The sequence below is a fragment of the Ammospiza caudacuta genome, chromosome 2 (assembly GCF_027887145.1).
Source record: "Ammospiza caudacuta isolate bAmmCau1 chromosome 2, bAmmCau1.pri, whole genome shotgun sequence".
Classification (NCBI taxonomy): Eukaryota; Metazoa; Chordata; class Aves; order Passeriformes; family Passerellidae; genus Ammospiza; species Ammospiza caudacuta.
Window position 1 is genome coordinate 59,046,424 of NC_080594.1, and position 23,884 is coordinate 59,070,307.

General features: G+C 40.3%; 2 protein-coding genes across 3 annotated transcripts in view; one reads left to right on the plus strand and one right to left on the minus strand.

Moving 5' to 3' along the window:
* Window positions 1-6,916: 6,916 nt before the first annotated feature.
* On the plus strand, window positions 6,917-17,558 carry ESD (esterase D). The gene is made up of 9 exons (XM_058799994.1): window positions 6,917-6,963; window positions 8,367-8,442; window positions 9,391-9,479; window positions 10,817-10,915; window positions 13,463-13,587; window positions 13,915-14,034; window positions 14,211-14,309; window positions 16,103-16,270; window positions 17,333-17,558. Exons 2-9 carry the CDS (start codon window positions 8,375-8,377, stop codon window positions 17,411-17,413), a joined length of 849 nt encoding a protein of 282 aa, XP_058655977.1. The 5' UTR covers window positions 6,917-6,963; window positions 8,367-8,374; the 3' UTR covers window positions 17,414-17,558.
* A 1,797-nt stretch (window positions 17,559-19,355) lies between these two features.
* The window catches only part of LRCH1 (leucine rich repeats and calponin homology domain containing 1), a 118,333-nt gene continuing 113,804 nt past the window's right edge, over window positions 19,356-23,884 (minus strand). For both annotated transcript variants that reach the window (XM_058825083.1, XM_058825082.1), the window contains one exon: window positions 19,356-21,960. In XM_058825083.1, coding sequence (XP_058681066.1) covers window positions 21,847-21,960 — 114 coding nt within the window. In that variant the 3' untranslated portion in view covers window positions 19,356-21,846. The remainder of the gene's footprint in view (window positions 21,961-23,884) is intronic.

The following is a 23,884-nucleotide window of genomic DNA, read 5'->3' on the forward strand; positions in this document are numbered from 1 at the left end:
GTTTTCAGGAAGAGATAACTGTTGCTGGGGACTTGTTTGCTGATGCGCAACGGAGGTACAGTGAGATAAAATCAGCAAAAGAAGCCACTCAGTAAGCTAGGAACAGAACCCAAAACTTAAAGGACATGGATGAAGGTCCCCTTCCCATAAACCTCTACTTTCCAATGCTACTGAAAACAGATTTCAAACACACATCTGGAAATCTGCAGTTCCTATTGACCCATAAAAGAAAAATCTAGCAATGCACAGTTATTGCAATTGAGATTTATGTGTTTGAAATGAGCCGGGTTTACTTCCTTTAGGTTTGTAGAACTAGCAAAAATCTGGGTCAAAAGTGGTTTATAAAGGCACTTCCCAAGATGAAGTACAGCAGTTGTGAGACCCTGAATGACCCAAAGAAATGCAGATTATCTTAAAATTCCACTTTGATAATTCCCACAAGAAAAAAAAGTGTTTTACTGTGTGAAAAGCAGCACACAGGACCTGAAAATTCATCCAAGGAAGGATACCTACTTCAGAAATTCTTTTGAAAGATGGAACTATTCATGGTCAAACAAGGCAGAAAATCTCAGGATTCAGAAGCAGACTAGTCCAACAGTTACACCACCAAAATTTTTGGAATTGCTGCCTATAACTATGCATAAAATAGAGGTTGAAGTTTCCACAGAAGCATAATCACCATGGCTGCACTCTGGAAGTCAACAATTCTGTTCTCCACATGAGAAGTGTAGAAATTATTTTTCCCTCCTTCCTGTCTTGTAGACAGTGAACCCTTTAAGTGAGAAGGTTTGCTTCAATAGGTTTTTCTACAGTGCTTTGCACTGTGGATCTGTCACTGTCAATAGCAATAAGCTCTTTCCTTTTCTTTCAATGAGCTGTATTATCAATAGTGACCTATATTATCAATAATCCCTTCCTCACTGCAACTTACATTTTTTTTTCCAGAATTCCAGAATATATTTCTAAACTGAAGTCTCCTCTTTTCCTAAAGATCTATTATCCTTCTCTCTTTATCTTTGTTACTGCAGGGAGTGGCTTTTTCTTACCTACAATCTCAGACTGCCCTCCATTTCATCACCCAGGTCACTAATAAAGACACTAAACAGTCCTGTCCATTGTATCAATCCCTGAGGAGTGTCACTCTGGCAGCTGGACTCTGGCAGCTGATCAATACTCCCTGAGCCCAGCAATGAAGCCAATTTTCCACCCACCTTATTTCTCCAATCTTTTTAAAGGAGACCTATTAGAAGTTCTTTCCAAGCCCTTGATAATGTATGCAACTTCCACTGCTCCTGCTTTTTCCATTGATGCAGAATTCTATTCAGAAGGTAATTAGACTGGTCAGGTGTGCTGTGCTCTTGGTAAATCCATGTTGGCTATTCCTATTCACCTTCTTGTTCTCTGTATACCTGGAAATGGCTCCCAAGAGGATTTGTCCCATTACCTTCCTGAGAGGGTGGTAAGGCTGACCTGCCTTTAGTTTTCTTGATCTTTTAGACACTAATTTTGACATTTTAGACACTAATTAAATAAGCCCTATATTAGTGATTGAAAACTCGTTCCCCTTAAGGTTTTGGGGTTTTTTTAACTTTCAGAAGACTTTTCTTAAAATCAGATCAATCAAGTTTTTTGCCAATTTTCTTTGGGCAATATAAGCATCTACTTCTACTTTTTCATCTTAAAGGGTTGAAAGTACAACCCTTTCATTGCCTGTACTCTCTCTAGGAATCATAAATACTATTGAAAAATATTCTCTCTCCTGGGGATCAGGTCAGTTGTTCCAAAAGCCATGTAGGCATGTTACCATACTCATCTTTGACAACAATAAATTACTCTTTTCCTCAGCTTTTCTAAAATCCATGCTCTCTAAAGTAATATTTTCTTGTAATTTTGCATGACTCTCTGTCTTACCTCATTATAGATAATAGATTTAAATAATCCTCATAGGAAGAATTTATGATATACATGAAAGCTCCCTCTGCTACTTTGACCCTGATTTTGATAAATTACTTCAAGTCTGTGGCCTGAACTGTCCACCAAAACCAAGAAAGAAAGTCTACTGTACATGTATTACTTCAAGGCTCATGTAAGGCCTGCCAGCTGGTGTTGATCTTAACTTATTCCATAAGACCTAAAGTAAAGCCTGTCTCCCTTGGAATGACAACCACAAGCCTAAACAAATGGCATTTATGCCTCCACCTCTCCTAGCAGCTCCCATTAATAATACAAGTCCTAATGTTGCACTATATTATTTATTGGCTTAAATTGAATTTAAACTTGTCCTTTGGCATTTGCTAAATCAGATCTTCATGATTACATTCCTGTCAGCCAATATCTTTCCTTAGCTGCAACTATAATCAAAGTGTACTTGAATATCTGAATTCAAAATACCAGCCTCAAGGGTTCAGTAAATACATGTGATATTTTAAACTGTATGTGGAAAAATTTCTCAAACAAGCAGACTCTTCATAGGTTCAAAATTAATCTGTACTAGAAAGAAATAGAAAACAAAAGACATAATACAAATATGTGCAATTAATTTACTATGAAAAAAGAAGACGTCTTCATTTTTAATTGTAACACATTAAGAGGAAGATACTTTCTGTCAGAATTATCAGGAACATATTCCTCACTTGATTTAATACCAGTTGCAATGTGTTTAATTTTCCATTTTTCTGAAGTGATTAGAAAATATTATTAATATTTCTTACATTACTGTAATAAAAGAAGCATGATTGGGTGTTTTTTCCCCTTGGAAAAGTTGTAAGTGCTTTAACTGCTCCAGGGACAAAGAATTTTTCAAAAAACATTACTAGTTCTATTTTCTTATCACAAATTACTTGTTTCTGCAACTGCAAATCTTCTGTGTATATATTTTCCACAGCCTCTCTGCAAAGACGATTTATGAACCTGCTCAGCCTCATAGCAGCTCAGAGCTATTGAGGCCATTCCTGACCCCCAGTGCATTTAGGGAGCACCAATCCAAGGTAAAGCCAAGTGAAAGAGGAGCCAGGGGAGCTATGTAACTGGGATGACAGTGCAAACAAGACCAAAGGACAATGCTGTGTTCCCAAAATACTTAGGGACTCAAACGACACACTAATGAACAGAAAGGGAATAATGAAATCAAGAATTAGAACAAAGCTGAAAAAAGCCCTCAATGTACACAGATAAAGAAAGTGAGGATGTGTAGGAAAGAAAGAACAGAAGCTCAGATCTAACTTCCGTCTAGGAATAAAAGGTAAAAGATAGATGGATGTAGAAGGAAGGGGAAATAATAAAGATAATGAATAACAATACAGTTGTGCAGAAAATTCTCTCTTTCCCTGCGTAAACTTTCTCCCATGAAAAGCTAAAGACTTGAAGCAGGTTGTGTCAATACAGCCAGCATGAAATATGCTGATGGATGATACTGCTGCCAACATATATGTTTCTTGAAAATGACTGATAGCACGGCATAAAACAGTTTAAGAGAATTTAGATAAATATCATATTAGAATTCTAAAATAATTATAAACAATTGCTATAAAGAATACCTGATAAGTTCTTTACAGAAAAGAACAGCAAACAAATAATCTCTTGGCAAAGTCAACAGTGAAGTGTGAATTCAGAGCTCTGAATAACCAAAGTAATGATGAGATCACATACAAAAAGTTGAGAAAAAATTACTGAAAAGCAGGCAGGAGGAAGATAGTAACCACCACTCTGAATTCAGACTACCACAAAAAGTATTAGAACATTAGAAAAGTGTGTAGCCAGATGCATGGCTGAGGGAAAGACTGTACTTACTGCAAAGAAAATGGGAAAGGAAAAATTTGGTGCCATAAGCTTACAGACATACAGGCTGCTTGGCTGCAATGTGGAAATTTCTTGCTGGAAGCTTCACAAAAAATGTGTTTGGGAGTGTTGAAGCCAATGTAATGTTTCCCCAAGTACAGAAAAGATGGTGAAAAGGCAAAAACCTTTCTGACAGAATGCAAAGACTTTCTTACTGATGCCAAGAGAAATTCTAGGTGGACGATGTGAAATCATATCTCGCCACTGGATGAGATCATCCAGTGATCTGAGTGGTAAGATGGTACAAAGCACTGTCTGTGTAGAGAGAATACAGAGAAAGTGTGTTGGAACAGTATGTGCTGTATTGGAATATAATAAAGCAAGAGTACATAAGCCAAAATATTTTCCAAAGTGAGCATCTGTGATTCTTTTAATATCCTAATTTCTTCTGGTTGCCTTGCTGTACCATATAAGAAACCTTTTAATGATGAAGGAAAGGAAGCTTGTTTCACATTTGGTATTTTTTAGAGAATCTGAAATGATAGGCGGAATGCAAACAAAATGAATTCACAGGTGAGAACTGCAGGTGCTGTCTGAAAGGATCCAGAAATGGAATTGAGGTCAAACAAATGTCCATAACCAAAGATACTAAAAAGATCTATACCTCAGCACAGAAGAGACTGCACCAGCTTGGCTCCCTCTGCCTAACACTGTTCTTAACACTATCCTGGTGTGTCAGTTCTGTGCCATGAAAGCAGCTCTCTGAAGGGCTGAGACACAGCCCTCACATCATTTACCTATGCATTTATGTTCAGCCATTTTTAACTGAAAAGACATAAAAATAATGCATACATCTTGACACAGACATGTGGGGAGGCCAGGGAAACTCATCAGCAAGCTCTCAGGTGAACCCTTCTGAACGGTCACTCTGAAATGGGAGTAAATAGGTCAGAGGTTATCTAATGCACTTGGATAGGAAGAGCTCAAACACATCAAAACCTGATCAGTATCACTGCCTGAGATAGGCAGATTTCACACTGACAGCAGATAAATAATTGCAGATACCAGAGAAAATGAGATATGTGTAACAACATAACACATCTAACATAAAACATAATATATATAAGATAGAAAACAGACTGGCTACAGTTCAGTTCAAATAACTAACTGGGCATTTTCTTGCTAGTGAGAGACATTTAGGGAGCTACGAAATGCGCACATAGAAATGGAAGGAACAACCTGAAGAGTACTTAAGTACATAATTTAATTTGATTGATTGCAATTTAAGCACAGCTTGAAAAAGAAAAGTTGAGATGAGGAGGTTTAAACAGCTCAGAGACCAACTACATCCAAGTACAGAGGCAGGATAGGAAAATTGCTCTGGAAGAAGGATGCAAGGCCCAGATTTGGGGTCCAGCAGCTGTGGTCCAAATGGATCTGCTGGGGAAGAATGGAAAGAAATGGGGGGACAAAATTGTCACAACTTGTGCATTGCTAGAATTAGGATTCAATAATATAAAAGGTATTGGAAAAGTCAAGGCCGGAAAATGTTATAGGCAAAAATAGTTACTACCAAAGCAGTACATGGTACAAGACTACAAAGTAGGAGGAAGCTTTGCTGAGGACATTTTTTGACAACTGATAGGCATGTTTAGCTGCAAATTAATAAATTTAAAATTAAAGAAATAAATAATGAAAGCCCAGCACAAAGTGGGATCATTTGGGTTATGAATAAGATGGAAGCACTGCCAAATATCTTTGTTACATTGTGATCTTGCAGGTAAAGTGTAAAATACCCACACTAGAACTTGGATTTATTATAAAATCAGCAGTTTGTCTGGTGGCACCTGCTATGAAGAACTCTGAAATCCTGAGGAGAAGTAAAACATTTGCAAGGGAACAATGCAGTGATCCCAGCTCAGGCCACTTCAGCAACTTCTTTTCCCCCTTGAAATGGTCAAGGGACCATGACAGGAACACAAAGGCTGCTTTGAATAGTTCACTATTATGGATTCTCTGGTGCATTTCTTGAGTCAGTGGGTTGCGAGTCGATGGTCACAATCTCCCCATCAGAATTATCTTCTACCCAATTAGAGCTGATTTCAGCACAGTTAATGAGTTTTCTTTGTTATTTTCTTCCCTGTCCTAGGAGTTCTGCCAAATGTCCTTGTGGCCTGTGAATTCTGCATTCTTTGTGCCCACTATCAGCAGCACATCCCTGTCCCCAAGCTTTGCTAACCTCTCCCGAAGTCTCAGACCACTGAAACATGTCAAGCCCTAAAATTTAACAAGGCTATTCTACCAACAAGCAATTTGTCTTTCTAGCACCTGGACATCAATCAGAGCTTGTTCACTGCTGTTTCACGGATTAAATCTCCTTTCTTGATTAGACTTCAAAGTATATAAAGACCAAACATCATAAAGCAACTGTGAAAAACGGCAATCACTTGTTTTTAGAATTTTAAAAGTTTAATAATAATAAAATGGTAGTGAAAATAGTAATATAATTAGAGTACAATATGAGACAAGAAAAACAAAGAGTTATGGACGGTCCGGGTACCTTTATCTGGGCAAAATAAGCCCGAAAAAGGACACACATTAACAGAGGCTTAACACTTAAAAGCAATAGCCTGTTGCATATTCATACATCTCATACATGATGCATAAATTCCATTCAAACAGAGAATTCTGTCTTGTCAGTGTAAACTTCTTCCTCTGAATCTTGAGGCATCTTCAGGGCTGAGTGAGGCAGGAAGAAGTTAATTTCTTCTGATAAGAGAACAATAAGTTATTTTTCTGTTTTTAGGTGTCCTGTGGCTGCTATCTGGTGAGAGTGCCTCATTCATTTCTTTAAAAAGTATCTCACATACATAGTTTCTATTTTAACATTATGTTACAACCGAAAACTATATTTAACACACTACTTAAGAAAATTAATACAGCATAACTTTCTAACATAACACATATAATATTCATTTTAATATTTGCGAAAAGCCAAACACAAAAAACGCATTTTTCACAGCAACTGTTTTCAGTAAAATGTTTACACGCGTTTTGACGCGTTGCGACCCCGAGGGAGGCCGGGCCCGGCACGGCCATGGCGGGCGGGGGCGGTGCGGGCCGGCCCCGGGGCGGGAGAAGGAGCCGCCTCCACACAGGGCCGCCCCTTCGCGCCGCTCTGCCGCGGTAAGGCAGCGGGAATGGCACCGGGAATGGCAGCGAGAACGGGCCGGGAGAGCGGGGAGGCAACGGCGACAGCGCCTGGGCCGTGTGGGCTGGCGGAGGCGGGAGGGCGGCAATGGGGGCACAGGGGAGCGCCGTGGCGCAGCGGGCAGGGCTGGCTGCGGGGAAAAGGCCGTCCCGAGGCGGGCCCGGGCCCTGGCGGCGCTCCGTGCCATGGCGGTGAGGCGCTGCCGGGCGGGCGGCCCTCAGCCTCAGCCCTGTGGGGACAACGCTGAGCCTCCAAGGGCTCTCCGTGCTGCGTGGTTCTCCTTGCCCGGTGCCCCGTAGGAGCGCGCAGGTGTGAGGGATGGGACGCTTGTTTTGACATTGTTACCTGGTCTGATGTTACCGGGGCTCCCCTCAGGAGTTTCTTGTGTGCCGGTGACAGGACCCGCGGGAATGGCCTGAAGTTGTGTCAGAGCAGGTTTAGGTTGGATATCAGGAAAAGGTTCTTCTCCCAGAGGGTGGCTGGGCACTGGAGCACTCCCCAGGGAAGTGGTCACAGCACCAGCCTGACAGAGCTCAGGAAGCATTTCCACAGTGCTCTCAGGCACATGGTGTCACACTTGGGGATGGTGCTGAGCAGGGCAGGGAGCTGGACTCGATGATCCCCGGGCGTCCCTTCCTGACTCGGAATATTCTGCAATTCTGTCACCCTGCAGTCTGTTCACCTTTCAGTTCCCTGCTTCGCCTTACTGCCCCATGCAAGCTGACAGTGACCACTTTTGTGTCAGCCTTCCCTTGTTTCTGTAGCACACCTGCACTACCAGCTGTTCTAAAACTCCCGTGGCTCTCCTTTGCTTGTATTTTTCATACTGTTCACTGTGGAAATAAACCTTCTGCTCCTCTGTTTCTGCTGTCCCACAGACTGTTAGAATGTGGTAATTAACTTCTATCAAAGATGAGAATAAGGCTCAGTATTGTGGCAGTTAGTGGCTGGATACTGTCACACACAAGAGAAGGAAAGGTGGGACAGGTTTTTTTCCTGCATGGTAATTGTGGAAGTTACAGCCTTAACCACAGCACATGGAAATGTGGCTTTTTTGGTAGCCGAAGAGCAACCCACAGTTAGTGTTGAGGAAAAGGTTGTTGGAGCTGTGGATGTGTAGGAAAGCAGGTAGGCTTTGCTCATTCTGCTCACAAGAGTTCAGCCTCCCTTGTCCCTTTTTTGTGGGGAAATAGAAAGTTAATGAAAGATTAAAATTAACGAAAGTGTGTGCATGAAATTCTTCTGAGAAACAGTAACATTAAGCAAAGATACTACAAGTTGTATTCAACTCTTCTGTTCTCAAAAAGTCTAAGACCAGGATTGGTTTATTTTGAAATTTAACTTTCTTCTTGTTTTTTTCTTTTATTTTCCCCTCCAGTTAAAATCATGGCACTGAAACAGGTTTCCAGCAACAAATGCTTTGAAGGTTTCCAGAAGGTGTTTGAACACGACAGGTAAACACCACTAAAGCAACCAAGATGTTTAGCTTGGGGCAGTGAATCCATTGCTGTCGGTGTTTTCAGTCTGCAGGAAAACAGCATGCTCTCGCTAATACCCATATTTCAGTCAGGAATAATATCTACTGCTGCTTTGGCTGTGCTCTTGAATTTCTGTGTTAATGTTTAACATAATTTAGTATATTTAGTGCTGCAGAGCTGAGGTGGGAAGCTGGTACTTTTACCTTTGGAAATGGAGCTTGGTTACTTTGGGTTGTCCTGTTTGCAACACAGAATTGTGTTTGCAAAGTTGCACTTGCTACTGGGTCTCTTCTGTGCACTCTGGGAAAGTGCTGTGAGCAGTGACTCAGTGAATAGATTCTTGTTTATTGAAGGTGTATAAAACCAAGCTTTTAAAAAATTTTGGTCCAAATAAAAATAAAACCATCAGCTGTGCTTAGATAAGAGTTTATTGATAGTTTTAGGCTTTATCATTAATTGAGCAACTAATTGGTCTTAGACTTGTTAAACTTAGTAGATTGAAAACCTCCCTTGCTGGCACGTACTGTGCTTTTTATGTTGTGCAACTCATGTGGATATGTTCTTCAGTAAAAATTGCTTTGCAATTTGATTGCCAAAGCTCAAGCTAAGTATTGCTGGGATTCAAAATTTGATTTTCAACCTGTTCTCAGTTAGCAGCACTGTGAAAATGTGGCTTAACAGAGACTTTTGTAAGTTTCTGTTTTAAGTATATTCAGAACAAGGTTGAAAAATTAGCTGTTGCCAAATCTAGAATGTGAGGCTGAGCTTAAAAATTGATTTTCCCTTCCTTTAACTTAGATGTTACAATTCACTGACCAGATTTGCCTTTCAATGAAACGCACTGGTCCACTGATTCCTTTTTTTAATGGTAGTGGTCTTGTTAATTAGGTAGTGGTGATAACAAGGAATATTTTATTAATACAGTGCAGAGCTAAAATGCAAAATGAAATTTGGAATCTACTTGCCTCCAAAAGCTGAAACTGGGAAGTGTCCTGTGCTGTATTGGCTCTCGGGTAAGTAACATGAGTCTTAGTAACTTAAAAAATACAATCTTAAGCATTTTTAAACTAATGCCCTACAGTTGCTGAAAACTTAATGTAGTGGTACTGCAGTGGCAGCTCTTGGATTCTACAGAAGCTCATCTTTTGGAAGGCACACTTAGTTTGAGTGTGCTGTGATAAATCAAAATGCAGCTTGGGAGTAGCCTACCACATTGTGTTCTAAAATGCTCTGTGTTCAAAGTGTTCTACCCTTTTGTTCTAAAATGTTCCTACCTTTAGGTCCAAAGTGTATCTATAAAGGTTCTCCTGTAAGGCCTTCCCGTTGGGACACCTCCTGCTCTCTTTTGTTTCTGAAAACTGCTTCAGCTGACAGAGTAGGGGTGTGCAAAGAGCCCATGGAAGCCAGCACATTTGTCCTGTAGTCTCTACCTTGTTCCCAGTACAACTTTGCAGGAAGCAGCTGGTGAACTTGGAAAGAGAGGTGCTGTCAGCTGCCTTAGCACAGGCATGTCTGGTAGGAAGTAAACTTATGGGATCAGAAAGGGCCAGGGGCTGAAGAGGCTTGTGCAGCAGGTGTGAAGTTGTCTCATCAAAAATTAATTAATTAAATTCTTTTGTCTTTTATTCAAAATAAAAAGCAGAAACTCTGTTCTGTAATTTGAGGAGTTGCTTTATTGAGACTTGTGTTTAGAAAGTTGGACACCAGGACTGTTAGTGTGGAGACTTGTGTTCCTTGTCACAAAGTACCTGGTGTGTCTGATTTGTGTCATGACAGTGGGCTGGGTAAAAATGTTTATATTTGAAGTTAGGACATCAAAATTGTCTGAAGAAGTCTAAGCCATGCAGCATATTTATTTTATTGAATGTAAACTGTATTATCTTGGGCAATATATCAGTCAAATTAGGTTACTGGCAACTTTTCCTCAGAGAAAACTAGACTCATTAACTCTTCTCAATTTGTATAGTGAAGCAAAATTGAAATATTGGTGTGAAATATAATTAATTTGTAACTGGAGTTTATTTGGACCTGCTGCTGTAGAAAAGGCATGTATTGCTGTGGGTTTTGGAGCCAGGGTGCTCACAGGCCCTTTATCCTGTCTAAAGTATGTAGAATTTGTCAGACCACATGTGTGATTGTGTAATGCAAACAGCTGGGGTGACAGTACGAAGCAAAATGTAGTTGGAGGATGAGGGGTCGGAAGTTAACAGTGTCAGCCTTAGCAAATGCCTGTAGTCAGTGGGTTTAAATGCACAGTGCTGGAAAGCACTAAAACCTTTTCTGTCAAAAAGAGTCTTGAAACCAGAATGCCATGAGCAGTGGGTAACCGAGGATGTTTTTATTTCCCTAGGGCTGACCTGCACAGAACAGAATTTCATAACGAAAGCCGCGTTCCAACAGGCGGCAGCCGAGCACGGCCTCATTGTGGTGGCACCGGACACCAGCCCACGTGAGTTCCACAAGGGAATGCTGACTGTCATGACACTGAAGGGCACTTCTGTCCTCAGAGAAAGGAGTGCTGCGGCGTGCTGAAATGCGTGTTGCCCACCCGAGTCAGAATTGACCTCTGCACACCTGCATTGTTCACTAGATAACATTGTATATGTTCTTAATAATGGGGCAGTGAGGTTTTGACATTGGAATTTTTTGTTGTGGCACTAAAACTAGAACAGAGGGGCTCTAGAGTTCAGCACAGATGAGGAGAGGGAAGAAAAGTGAAACAACAAATGTGTCTTGTGAGAATTCTTGCTGACACCCTATAAAACCTGCAGAACTGTGTTGCCACACAAAGATGCAATGCTTGCTCTTAATTGCATTTTCTTTTCTAAAGCAAATTAAATACATGCCTTCAGAGGATTACAATACTTGAAAAGCAGACTAGAAACCCTTTTCGCCTGCAGCTACAACAGACTACTAATAAATGGATTTTTAAAATTATGTGCTGTTATTTGTATAAGGCTGAGCTTATGGTATGGGAAATCTGAAAATGGTGGACCTGCAGTTATTGGAAATACTGGGGATTAATTGTTTTGTATTTGTTGGATTCTGCCACAGTCTCATGAGTATTGTAAACAAAGGTGTCAGCCTTCTAATATTTACCAAGCTTTAATGAATTGCATCTGACTGCAGGCATTATGGAAAAGATGCAATGTTCTTTCCATAAAGTATTTTCTACATCTAGGTTTTGAAGTTGTGTTAGGTCAAAGAATGTAAATACGTGCTTCTAATGAAGAAGAGGGAGAGAAGAGCAAAATTTGTGAATGAATGAACTTCACACTTTGTTGTTTCTATTTGCTGCAGGCTAGAGATGGGCAACTAACCTTTGCTTTATTCATATTGGGTAGTTGGACTGGAACTTGTTTTTGGTACTATCTGTGTAAATTGTCTCTATCAATGTGTAACTGCCTTTGCATAGGTCATTGCTTTGTCCAATTTATTTTAAGTCCCTCGTGGCAGCTTCTCTTTTGCCTTTTAGCCTAATGACTGATAAGGATTGCTCTACTATTTAAATGAGTTTTGGTATGAGCTTCATATGATTCCCTTAAATTTTAGCTCAGAGACCCCAAATGTTCTTAAGTCAGTTTGAGCTGCCTGGAGAAACAAGTGAAAAGCAATTCAAATATAATTATGAGCTGAGAGGTATTGAAAATGCTTACATATGCATTTTAATTATGTAGTGCATGAGAATTACCTTCCAAGAGCCAGGAGATGTATCTGGATGGGGAAAAAGACTGCATGAAATCATTAAATACTTGTAATTAGAGACCCTCAGTCAGGCCTTGATAGACTTCACTTTTCCTACTTTGAAGGGGTTTGTTTTTCCATGCAGGTATACTGAGCAATGTTGTGCAGATTCCTTTTCAAATTTCTTTTTTTTCAATGCTTCCTGAAAGTTTTTATTAGCATAATGAGCACTATGCCTTCATTGCCTGTCAGGACTTTCTGAGTTTCTGTCCATCTCTGAGGTACTGAAGACAGACTTCTTACATCCAACATGTTTAAGCACCCCAGTCCCTGTGATTGCTGGACTGTTAAGTTACAGAATCACTCAGTGTCCAAGGGCATGTCACTGGAGCAAAGTCAGCTTTGATCCTTGTACAAACCTGATTGCACACTGTGGGAGGGTAGCAGCCATCTCTGCACAAATTGTGAGAGACTGCTGAGTTACACGTGGGTTTGCAGTGTAATCTGACTGTGGTAAAATAATAGGTAGGAAATAATGGCCTCTCTTTCCCCAAAACATTCCTCTCACATATACCTTGAAATATTACATTAGGCTCTGCAGACCAGGCTGGTCAGTCACAGACTAAGCAAAGGGAGGACTGGGTGGGATGTACTGACTTTCAAGAATACATTTGCAAATTTAGTTTCAAAGTGTAGCCTTGGAAAAGAGGATACAATCCTGCAGGTATTCAAAGAAGAAATTATGTAAGTTTCATGGAAATTATGGGTGGGAGAAATGAAATGAATTGCAGAAAAGGTGGACTTGTGAAATGATAGGAATAGTGAATTATTCTTCTGGAGAATCTTATAAAGGGAGGTGTAGCAGGCGTTATTTAAAGCACATAAACTGGCTTGGACACACCATTTGGTGAATCATGGTTCTGTCATTCTGGGGAAAAAAGAAATTTTCTTCTGTTTGTCACACAGGTCTAATGGCTGAAATAAGATGGTAGCCCCAATTAACAAGTGCCAACTTTTGATTAAGTTCCTGAGTAAATTGGACAAAGCTTAACAGAAATAATTTAGAAGACATGTATATGCTATATCTATTTATGGAGATACTGACACTCTTTAGAATTGGATATATCTGTAGGTATTATGTAAGTGTAATTTTGAAAGTGTTGAAATAGCACTTGAAAACATTGTACTAATGAATTAAAATCTGAATTGTTTTATAGTTGAAGGGTTAGAGATGTGATTGAGAAACGTGTGAGTCTGATTTGTATGGCAGGGTCTCCAATTCTGAACATGCAGTAAAGATTTGTCATGCTAGGTGGCTGCAATATTGAAGGAGAAGATGAAAGCTGGGATTTTGGCACCGGTGCCGGTTTTTATGTGGATGCCACTGAAGATCCCTGGAAAACAAACTACAGGATGTATTCCTACATAAAGGATGAGGTAAATGGGCTGTTGGGTTCTCGTGGTGTTGCTGGGTGAGATAAAGGGGTGTGGCTCAGTCATAGGAAATTCCCACTTCTTGTGTTACAAGGTTATGGGAGTTTCTATAGAGATACTTTGAGTTACTTATTATCAGCTCAACTGTTTCCTTTTGATTTCAAGTTCCCCTTCAAGCTGCTTTCAGGCCATGATAACAAATGTCAGGCTACAACCAGAGATTGCCTTTGGTTTCAGTGGCATTAAAAGTTGGTTAGTTGTGTGCTTTTTTCTTAAACATACTCAAGTTGCTTTAGCATTATTTTTATTATGCTTTTGTTTCCTTTACAGCTGCCTAAACTAATAAATGCCAATTTTCCAACTGACCCTGAACGGATGTCTATTTTTGGGCATTCCATGGGAGGTCATGGAGCTCTTATTCTTGCTCTGAAGAATCCTGGGAAGTACAAAGTAAGATGAATTATAGCTTATATGAGGTATACTAATGCTTATATAGATTTCTGTAAATGTGACAGAAGAAAACATAATACTGAGTTCTTTGAGGGCATTAAATATAAAAATAATTTCATTTGTTGCTGTTCATTGTTACATAATTTTTGGTTTTTTGCTGCTGTCTTTCTGAACAGTCTGTGTCAGCATTTGCTCCTATCTGCAACCCAATTCAGTGTCAGTGGGGGAAGAAAGCCCTTGGTGGATATCTGGGACCAGATGCAAGCAAATGGGAGGTATGTGTTGCAGCTGCAGTTCTTTAATGACAGATGAATGAGTGATCTGTAAATACCTCACAGCAGGAGCCTGGGTTGCCCATGAGCTGGTACTGATATTCTACTGCACCCCTAAGCACAGAAAAGCATTGTTTGTTTCTGGCAGGAGGGACTTGCTGTTGCCTTAGGGTGCTTATGAAAATGTAATGAGATACAGGCCTCTCATCAAATCAACTACATTCCTCCCAGTTTTATGAAGATTTAAAAGTCTGGGCTGAGAACAATTATGAGCAGTGTATTTTTGTAGTAGCCTGAAGAGAGAGACTGCTGCAAACTGTTCAGCCTGATGAGCCTCATGACATCTTGCAGGGGCAGCCTGTGGGAGGCCTCCAAGAGGAGCCTGGTAGACACTTGGAAATTGGAATCCTGCAGAACAGCATTAAAGTAGACAAAGTTAGATTTTAGCTCCAGGACCTTAATTTGGAGATATCAGTAGTTGTATATGAATAGCTAAGACACAAAAATGTTTGTCTGCATGGTCGCTGCATTATTTGGGCAGCCCTTCAGTATTTTTAATCTCAACTTGAACATTGCACTGTATTTTTATAATTAACTTAGAAGGGATTGTTGTGACCATGTACTCAGATTTCCTTGTAAATAAGCACAAGCTGCAATGCAGTCCCTTGTAAATTGGATTAAAGTATGTCTTAGGAAGACTTCCAGGTCTGATTAAAACTTTACAGGATTGGAGAGTGTTCTCTGCTTTTCTAATTGTTAATTGAGTAGTTTGTGTATTTAGAAACCACCAGTTAAACTTGCTTAGAGTTAGTGTAATGGATTTGTTGTGAAACAAAATAAAACAACCTCCCAAAAACCTGTTTTCTGTCCCCTTAAATTGTTTTGGAGTGCTTCTGCAAACCTAGTCCAATAGATCAACAGCAGTCATCAGGAGCATACCTTTGAAAGGATCTGGATCTGCCTTTGAAACAGATATACAACCTCTGATCTCTCTATTTTGGCTTAAAACTGCCATGTAAATATGGTCAGGATAACTTGATACCATGGCCACAGTGCTGGGCTGGACCCAAGGTCCCACTTCCATCATAGTGTCATTTCTGGATCTGGTGGCATCCTGGAAGGATGGCTCTGATGCCTTGGTGTAGGACTTTGGATTTTGCTGTCCATAGGTGATTGGTCTTCTCCACAGCATTTAAACACTTTGCTGTCTTTTTAAAGGAGTTGTTTATTTTGAGCATGTAATAAGCACAGGACCCCATGGGTAACATGTTCCCCATCTTAATTACATTCTGATACATATATGTTTAGAGTTTTTAATTTGTTTCTCAGTCAAACCAAATTTTCTTAGTCAAATCATCATGGGAGCCTTCAGGTTAAATGCCTGCTCATGAGCTTAGCTGTGCCACACTGGTATTTTGACTTTTAGCTGCCAGAATAAATACACCAAGACACCAAGTTTCTTCAGCAGGATCTAGTTTCTGCAGAAGAGTGTGAATTAGTACTGGCTATATGGCTGCTCTTCCATTCTGTAGGAAGTCAGCCCTGGGCTGGATGTGCTGTTTAGTTAAACTGCCAACTTGGTAATTATCTAGCTCATACATTTGCCCTTTTTAAAGCAATGGGTATTACTTTTCGGTTGCCTGGATTTTTCCTGGTTTTTCGTTCTTCCAAAGTGCAGCTTGGTGTCCTGAGCAACACTGCCCAGGGCTCTGTCTGTGCCATTCTTTTCCTGCAGTCAACAAACTGAAACCAGTGAAAGACATGTAACTGAAGTAATTTCTGTTTGATTTCTGCAGGCCTATGATGCCACACAGCTTGTGAAGTCCTACTCGGGCGCTCGCCTGGACATCTTGATTGACCAAGGCAAAGATGACCAGTTCCTGTCTGCAGGCCAGTTACTGCCTGATAACTTCATCGCCGCCTGCACCGAGCGGAAAGTCCCAGTAGTCTTCAGGCTGCAGCAGGCAAGTTGCTCCTGCACTCCTTGGTTGTCAGATTCTTTGTGATATTTGGTTCTGTACAGCAGGCAGTGAAGAGTGTCTGTAAGGGGGCAGGCCTGCTGTCACTGTGGGTCTGTCCCTGGCCACTTGAGAAGGAGGAGGGTGAGAAGTGACACTTTCCTGTCGTCGCATGGGCCATCAAGGTGTGCATCACCCACCCGGCTCAGCCGCGCGTCACCACTAGGTGCCGTCGTGCTTCCAGCTTGGACAGGCTGATCCCTGCACGGGGCTGCCGGTGCTCGGGTGGAGACACAGCAGCAATCACTTGTAATGAGCACTGCAGTCACTGTACAGCCAAAGTGAGACGTGGCCTTCTGCTGCACCCCTTATCTGTGCTGTGGGTTTACTGTTTGCCATAAAACTTCATATTTCGTTTGCATGTGTTTGTGTAAATTAGGGAAGGGGTGGAACTGCTTGATATCCTAGATTCATATAAAGACCCATGGCTTCACATCACTCTTACCTGTAGCACAGTGACCCAGAACAAAACTGTCCTGAGAGCAGTGGAGTCCTTGTAAGCCACTGGCAACTTCCACCCAGACCCAGTGAGGAGCTCAGTTGTGGAGAGTGAAGGATTTTCCTCTCTGCTTTATCATAAGCCTTGCACCTAAAGATAAAGTTAGTGCTGATGTAGGGCTGTGGACCAGAGGGTGACATTTCAGCACAGTGATGGAGCAGTAACTCAGACCTGGGCAGTGTTCTCCTTTATCCCCCGTGTTTTACCAGAAGAACAGTGCCTATGAGGCATTGCCTTTCACTCTGCAGCTGAGCCTTGCTGTTACCCATCTCCAGCTTACAGGCCCTGGTCTGGGCAGGTTAAGGGACGTTCTGTTTGTTCAGCTTCCTAGTGCTCATCTGTACTTAGCCTGTTATGTATCCCTTGCCATTTTTATATATATTCCAGGTATTTCTTAAGATGGATAAAACCAGGAGAATCATTACATTTTCTTTAAGAGAGCTTAGCATGATTACTTTATCATGAGCTGTATGTTCTCTGCTGATTTCTTTATTGTTGTTCTTTTCTAGGGTTATGATCACAGCTATTATTTCATTGCTTCGTTTATTAATGACCACATCAAACACCATGCAAAATACCTCAATGCTTGAACCATTTGGATGCGAGTGCTGCCTGGACAATATGAATCAAGAGATAGTGGTGAACTAAACAAAAATCATTTGCTGAAGTAATGTTTGTAAAATGGAGCTCTTCTGATTGTACTTCTAAGAAAAATAAAAGTTCCCCTTAATTTGATGTGTGTGCTTTAGAGTAAGTATTGGGAGTGTTCTTGCATGCTTGGGAAACTCCTGATGCTATGAAGTTACATCTGCTGCATTTTGGGTCAAAATGTAAGCCAGCAGATGAGTGCCTTTCACACCATGAGTGTGGGTGTGGATGTGGCACCTGCAGACAGCTTCTAGTGCAACTGTGCAAAGCCTATCATTAACAACAGTGTGCCCATTCAGCTAATTAATTACTGGGGTTTACTTCAGCCTTTAATAGGGAAGGAAGTTGTTAGTGGCACAGCTAATCAAGCTCCTTAATTAATCTGAAGTGGTAGGTGTTTTGCCTGTGTAAATACCTTCCAAGGACAAGGTCTGGTGGAGAATGCAGACAGACGCCTGCTGTGCACAGTTGTTTACTGTCCTGTGCCTTATCAAGCAAATGATCTGGAGTATTCCATGGATGATACTTATAGAAAAGACCACTTAAAAAACCTGTGAGGGAAGCAGTCTGTACTAAAAAGGATTTTTTCTCCACTTGTCCTTGGATTCTTAGAGTGTGAAAGACTTGTAGTGTGTATCTTAGATGTGACAGGACTGAGAAGAAACTGCTAAATAGATCTGAAAAAAGCAATTGCTGTCTAATTATCTAATATCTCATGGCTGAAATAAAGTATACTTATTTTACAAAAGATGGCAGAATTTAGTCCTGACAGTTGTAGATCTAAAATAGCTCTTGGTGATATAATTCTGCCAGCTACCTTGGACAAGAACACAGATTGTTCCAGAAAGCTGCAAGTAATCACCTGTGAACTCAGCTTTCTCAGGCTCAGCTGGACCTGAATCCTTGCTCAAACCTTGGCTCACCCTTGCCAGAGGAAATGCTACCACAGATGTAGGATGGGTTTCTTTTTAGGCAATGCTGAATGATCTCCTGTGTCTCTGGTTCCTGCTAGATTCTAAGTTACAGGGAGGCTGGTGCTGTTGACAGCTTTAAATTATGCATTGATTTATACCAGTCTTGCATCTAATAATTTATGATTAAGCTTTGAAGGCTGGGAAGATACAACTGTGTGCATTGCAAGAGCTCTCCAGAAGGAAATTATTGCAGAGGGATCCTCTGCTTCCAAAATCCCCTATCAAATGTGAAAAAGGACAGCCCATAAATTCACCTGTTCACTAAGGTAAAGACACTCCATTTAGAGAAATTGGAATCTAGGAGAATCTGTACTTTGACTTCAGAACTCTGCATGGGCAAGAGAAGGCTGGATGCTGTGAGCTGCTCCTTGTTTCTGCAGCCAGGGGCAGAGCACAGCAGCTGAGCACAGCCCTGGCACACTGGGTTTTCCCCAGGGCCAAAGGCTTACTGTGTTTGCTGCTTGGATTCAGCACTCTCCAGGAATCTTCAGGTTTTATTTGCTGAAGCAGAAGGCTGCAGAACAAACTCTGCATTTCAGGAGGAGAAAAGGCTGCCCTGCAGCAGTAAAATGAACAACTCATACACCAATGTGAGCAGGAGCAAGCTGAAGGAAGGGTCTCCCCCATCTCCCTGAGCCCAGCCCAGCCCTGAGAGCAGAGGGCAGAGAATTCACTGCCCCTGACTGGCAGGAGGCCTTCACAACAGCAGCAGGAAAGCTGCAGGGAGAACATTCCAGGTACCCAACATCCTACCAGCTGGATCTTATGCCCACTTTAGCTGCAAAATGCCTTTATTTGCATCACATCATCATCTTCCCCCATCCCCAAACCCATCATTTCCAGTGTTACACTCTCCAACTACCACGTCTTTTACAAGAAATCATCAGGCACAGGAATAGGCATTAAAGGGTTTCTGTAAATAATATAGTTTAATTGTAACTACAGTAAAGATTTTCTATATACATTATGTTCACTGTGGAGGGTATTACAGATTTGCCATGCATGTTTTATTGCACATATAAATATTGTACAAAGGATCATGAAGATTCTGTTTTTAGCCATACAGGTTAAGACTGCATAAAAAAAGCAGTATTACAAAATACTTAGAGCTATTTATTTACAGCCAACTTCAAGCAAATACTGAAAGACACTATCAGGAGGAAAACAAAATTTTAATTATGAAAAAACAAGATTTGTCAAAATAATAATAATTACAAAGCTTCATGATGCCATATATACATTGTAAAAAAATACTCAGGAAACCTGCATTTTTACCCTCAAGATGCAGAAATCAATATTCCTATTTTTATACTTGATCCTTGAATGCTTCTAAAATTTGATAAACTCTGACTTGAAAACTTATTTTCTTTACATTGCTCGTGCTTTTTGACAAAACAGATATTTGTGCAGCTCTGTAAAATATTAAAATACATTTTCATTTAGTGTTAAAGTGCACAGTACATTTTATAGGAAACAATATGCTAGCTGCCAATCAAATTACAATTTAAGTCTATGTTCCCTCCATAAAATAAATGGTTTTGCTTTGGTTGAAGTAACTGGATACTCCATGCATACTGTCTGGCTCATTGTCTGCGAGTCCCCTTTCCTGCTCCTCCTCACACGCTGCTGTCACTGCCTCCCAGCCCTGGAGCAAGTGGTGGTGGTGAAGTGTGTGCTGTGTGTTCAGGCACCGTCTGAAGCTCAGCAGATCTGCTGCTGAACATGGGTGGGTTTAAAGGCAGTGTCTGGGGAGGGGGCAGTGACAAGTATGCATCACTCTGCCCAAAAGCCTTCATACAACAGCTCTCTCCAAATCCTCTTGCCTAAATATTTAGTCCTCACACCCCCTTACTTCTTTTTTTTTCCACTCTACATTTCAAACTCCCTGCTTGTGTGTCCCCAGCCAGCTTCTCTTTTCACCACATGCTGCTGCCCTGTCCTGCTTGCCCAAGTCTCATCACTGGCTTCTTGTGTGAATGAAAATGGGATGTTCCAGATAGCAGAAGAATCGCTGTGCTGGAACTTTTTGATCTAAAATGAGTCATGTCTTAATAATAAAGTATGCTTTTAAAAACCTCTTTGAAAAATGTAAAGTGGTAAGAAGGAGAAGAACTTCTATTTCCTATTGCTGACGTGGAAGTAGAGGTCTGGTGCTGCAAATGTGCACTACAGAACATTGTGCTTAATTCTGTGGATACTTTTAAAGAGAAGCAGTGTACCCAGGCAGACTGGATCTGGAAGATCAGGTCTTTGAGAATGCCTTTGGCAATTTCAGTCATTATGTCTCCTCTTGAAGGAATCACTGAAGAAAACAAATTAATTTTTTGGCTACCTGGTAATCTTGTTAACATTCTTGTGCTATTTTTTACTATTTGTTCTGTAGTGCTGTAATCTTTAAAAGAAGTCAAGTTACAGTGCAAAATTACATTTCAAGACACATGATCCTAATGCACATAAATAATTTTGTTGTGGCAAAAGTTAAATGTCTTGTGCATAGCAAAATAAGCAATCAAAAATATTTTTTCACATTTATTTTTCAAGTTTACATACTTCCTTTTGTTTTTAAACATCTATATACAAATAAAATGGGTGTGCTCTCACTTTCAGCCAATTTAGTCTATCTAGTGAGGGGAGAGGTGTTACTGGAATGTAGGAAACTCAATGGAATGCAGACAATTTTTTACCAATGTTCCACAGATTCAAGAAATAAAGAATGCCATTCCAGCTAGCTGTTCTTTTAATAGAAGCACCTATTTTGTTTGCTTTTTATCTTACATATTAGAAAATACAATTTACTGAGATCTAGAGCTACTGCACACCAAGTAGAATAAAAAATAACTAAGTATTTATATTAAAATAAAGTGTTTAACCACAAAAAAAGCAGTAATAAAATACAGTTTCCTAATTTACATTTTGCATCCAAAGGATGAATAACAACTCACTAATAAATAATATTTATATAAATATTTAATGTCTGAATATTTTTAAAAGGCAATAGCCTGAAGCAACTGCAGAAAAACCTAAGGTGGTAGCAGTCTGATTTACTCTCCCTTCTCCCTCCCCCCAGGTGATTACAGTGATTCTTAGTTTAATAATACAAAGTATCTTGCTGCAAGACAGCTGTGTACTCCACACGATTTTAAGTGGCAGAGAGGTGTTGTTTTAGTAAGTACTGTACAAAGTGAGCTAGAAAAGCAGTGAAGTGCCAACTTCCTCTAGAAAATGTTTCTGTTCAGTTTCTGCTTTGTAGTTCGACACATATGTACAGTCTGAAACATGGGTTTAAAATCATAAGAATACTCTTGGAGTACTGGAGTTGTTTTCAATGCAGTTTGTAAAAATGGGCAGCTTTTTGATTCGTTCATGGCACAGTGTAGCTGGTAACAGCAGAGAGATTAGTTTCATGTGAATAAAGCTTGTTTCACTGTGGTTACATCTAGCAATGCTTGAACTGTTATGCTCACTTTTACCAAGCCCTTTTCTTCTAGGATGTGATGTGGTAGGCAGAGCTTCTCCTAGAAAAAGACAAAAAAGGGAGTAAAAATTAGAATATTCAATACTCACTGCAGAACCTCACTTCACATGATCACATTTGGAACACAAATTCCAGCAAGCAGGAATCATTTCCTAGTTTTAATTAAAAAGAACTTCCTGTGATTTTGACAGAAAGTCTCTGATTTTCCTCCTGCTACCCCTAAGAGTTAGTGAGAGATCTGTTAATATTCTGGGCCCCAGAAGCCAAGTTGTTCTGCAGTCATTACAGCATGTAAACAGCTAAGAGTTTGGGCCAGCAAGCACGCACCAAACTTTCACCTACGAAACAGGATAACACAGCATTTGTCCTGTTATGACATATGTGTGAGATGGGGGATGGAAGGCTGACTCTAAAAAAAAAGCAAACCAAAAAACCCCCATTCTCCCACTGAGCTCTAGACAGGGCCCAGGATATGCACCTTGAAAACTACACACTAGCACATACAGGGAAATGTGTGCAATGCTGGGCATTCAATGGCCAAGTGTTTCATCCAAGTATTGGCACCTTATTTGAAACACCTGGGAATTGACTTTATTCACCATAAGGATACAGCAGTCATGGCCAGGATGGAGCTCACTAGCTGTGCACAGAGGCTGCTATAGCAGGAGACAGGCAAGCAGGAAATACTCTATCTCCTATAAGGACAGCAAGACACCCACCCATGAATAATTAGAGAAAGTGTTAGAAAGGCAGCCTTGTATCATGACTGGCCCGCTCTTTAGAAAGTTTTTCTCAATGTTGCTGGGTATTCTTGTTAAGAAATCAATGAAATTATGAAATTGGGCAGCAAGTCTATAATAAATAAATGGAAAAGCCAGACTACATCACATAAACCATAATTACAACTGTGAGACTCACTGCCACAACATCGAAGCCAAAAGCGTAAGTGGGATGACAAAAATATACAAGTAAGAGTAAATCCAAACAGAGCTATTAAACACAAACACATGGAAACAGTGCCTGGCTCATGAAGTACTTCAGCTCTATGCCATTGCTTTAAGCATGAAAAAGGCACCATCTGTGTGATCTAACCTCTTCCTTCCCAAAACATCCATACATAACCATCAACAGACTTGGAATACTGACTTTTTGCAGAGAGGGTGGTTTTGATATTCTTACTACTGAATATCTTAGCTATTCAATAAAATTTCAGCTTTTAAAACTACTGATGCATTTGAGATTCTATTTTAATTAACTACCTGTCTTCTACTGAATATTCCTCTTGAGTCTGTAATGTAAACTAAGGGTCCTTTATTTGAATCTTTATACAATTTATGGTCCTTTTCCACACTTCCTCATACTGATTACTTCCTCAATTTAAACCTCTCTGATCTCTTCAACCTCTCCTCTCATGACACATTTTTTCAGTTCTAGTCCCTTCCTTGGCTCCTGTGGACCTTACAACTAAATACAATGGAACTGGTACACAGAAGAACAATTCATAGAGTCTTTACTATGTTATGCACCTATGTTTAAATATTTTTCTCTCCTTCACTCTAATCCAGTCCTTGCTCAGGAGACCTCCTCCAGTGGGCCACAGCTGCAGAAAAGTATCAGCACTAAACAGCTGTTCCACTACTTCTGATGTTTATGACTTTCTTTTGTTAACAAATATTTCCCTTATGCATAAAACATACTTACTAACTACCTGAAGAGCCAAACTTCATTTACAATGACAGCATCTGATACTGGTAACTGTAATTTATCTGTATTTTGTTTACATTTTATATTTACTACTGAAGCTGTTTTAGTATTTATTATTTTATGTTTGAAAGATTTATTTAAGACCCAAGAAACATCTTCAAACAGATAATTTTCAGGGAGCTTGGCTGAGTAGTTCTGCAGGAGATGGACAACATACATTTCCCACATGGAAGAGAGTATATATAGTAATATTCTTGCTA

Coding starts and splice junctions, on each gene's coding strand:
- ESD (XM_058799994.1), top strand. CDS start 8,375: ATGGCACTGAAACAGGTTTCCAGCAACAAATGCTTTGAAGGTTTCCAG. Junction 10,916..13,462: donor GGCACCGGACACCAGCCCAC/GTGAGTTCCACA, acceptor TTGTCATGCTAG/GTGGCTGCAATATTGAAGGA. Junction 16,271..17,332: donor TAGTCTTCAGGCTGCAGCAG/GCAAGTTGCTCC, acceptor GTTCTTTTCTAG/GGTTATGATCACAGCTATTA.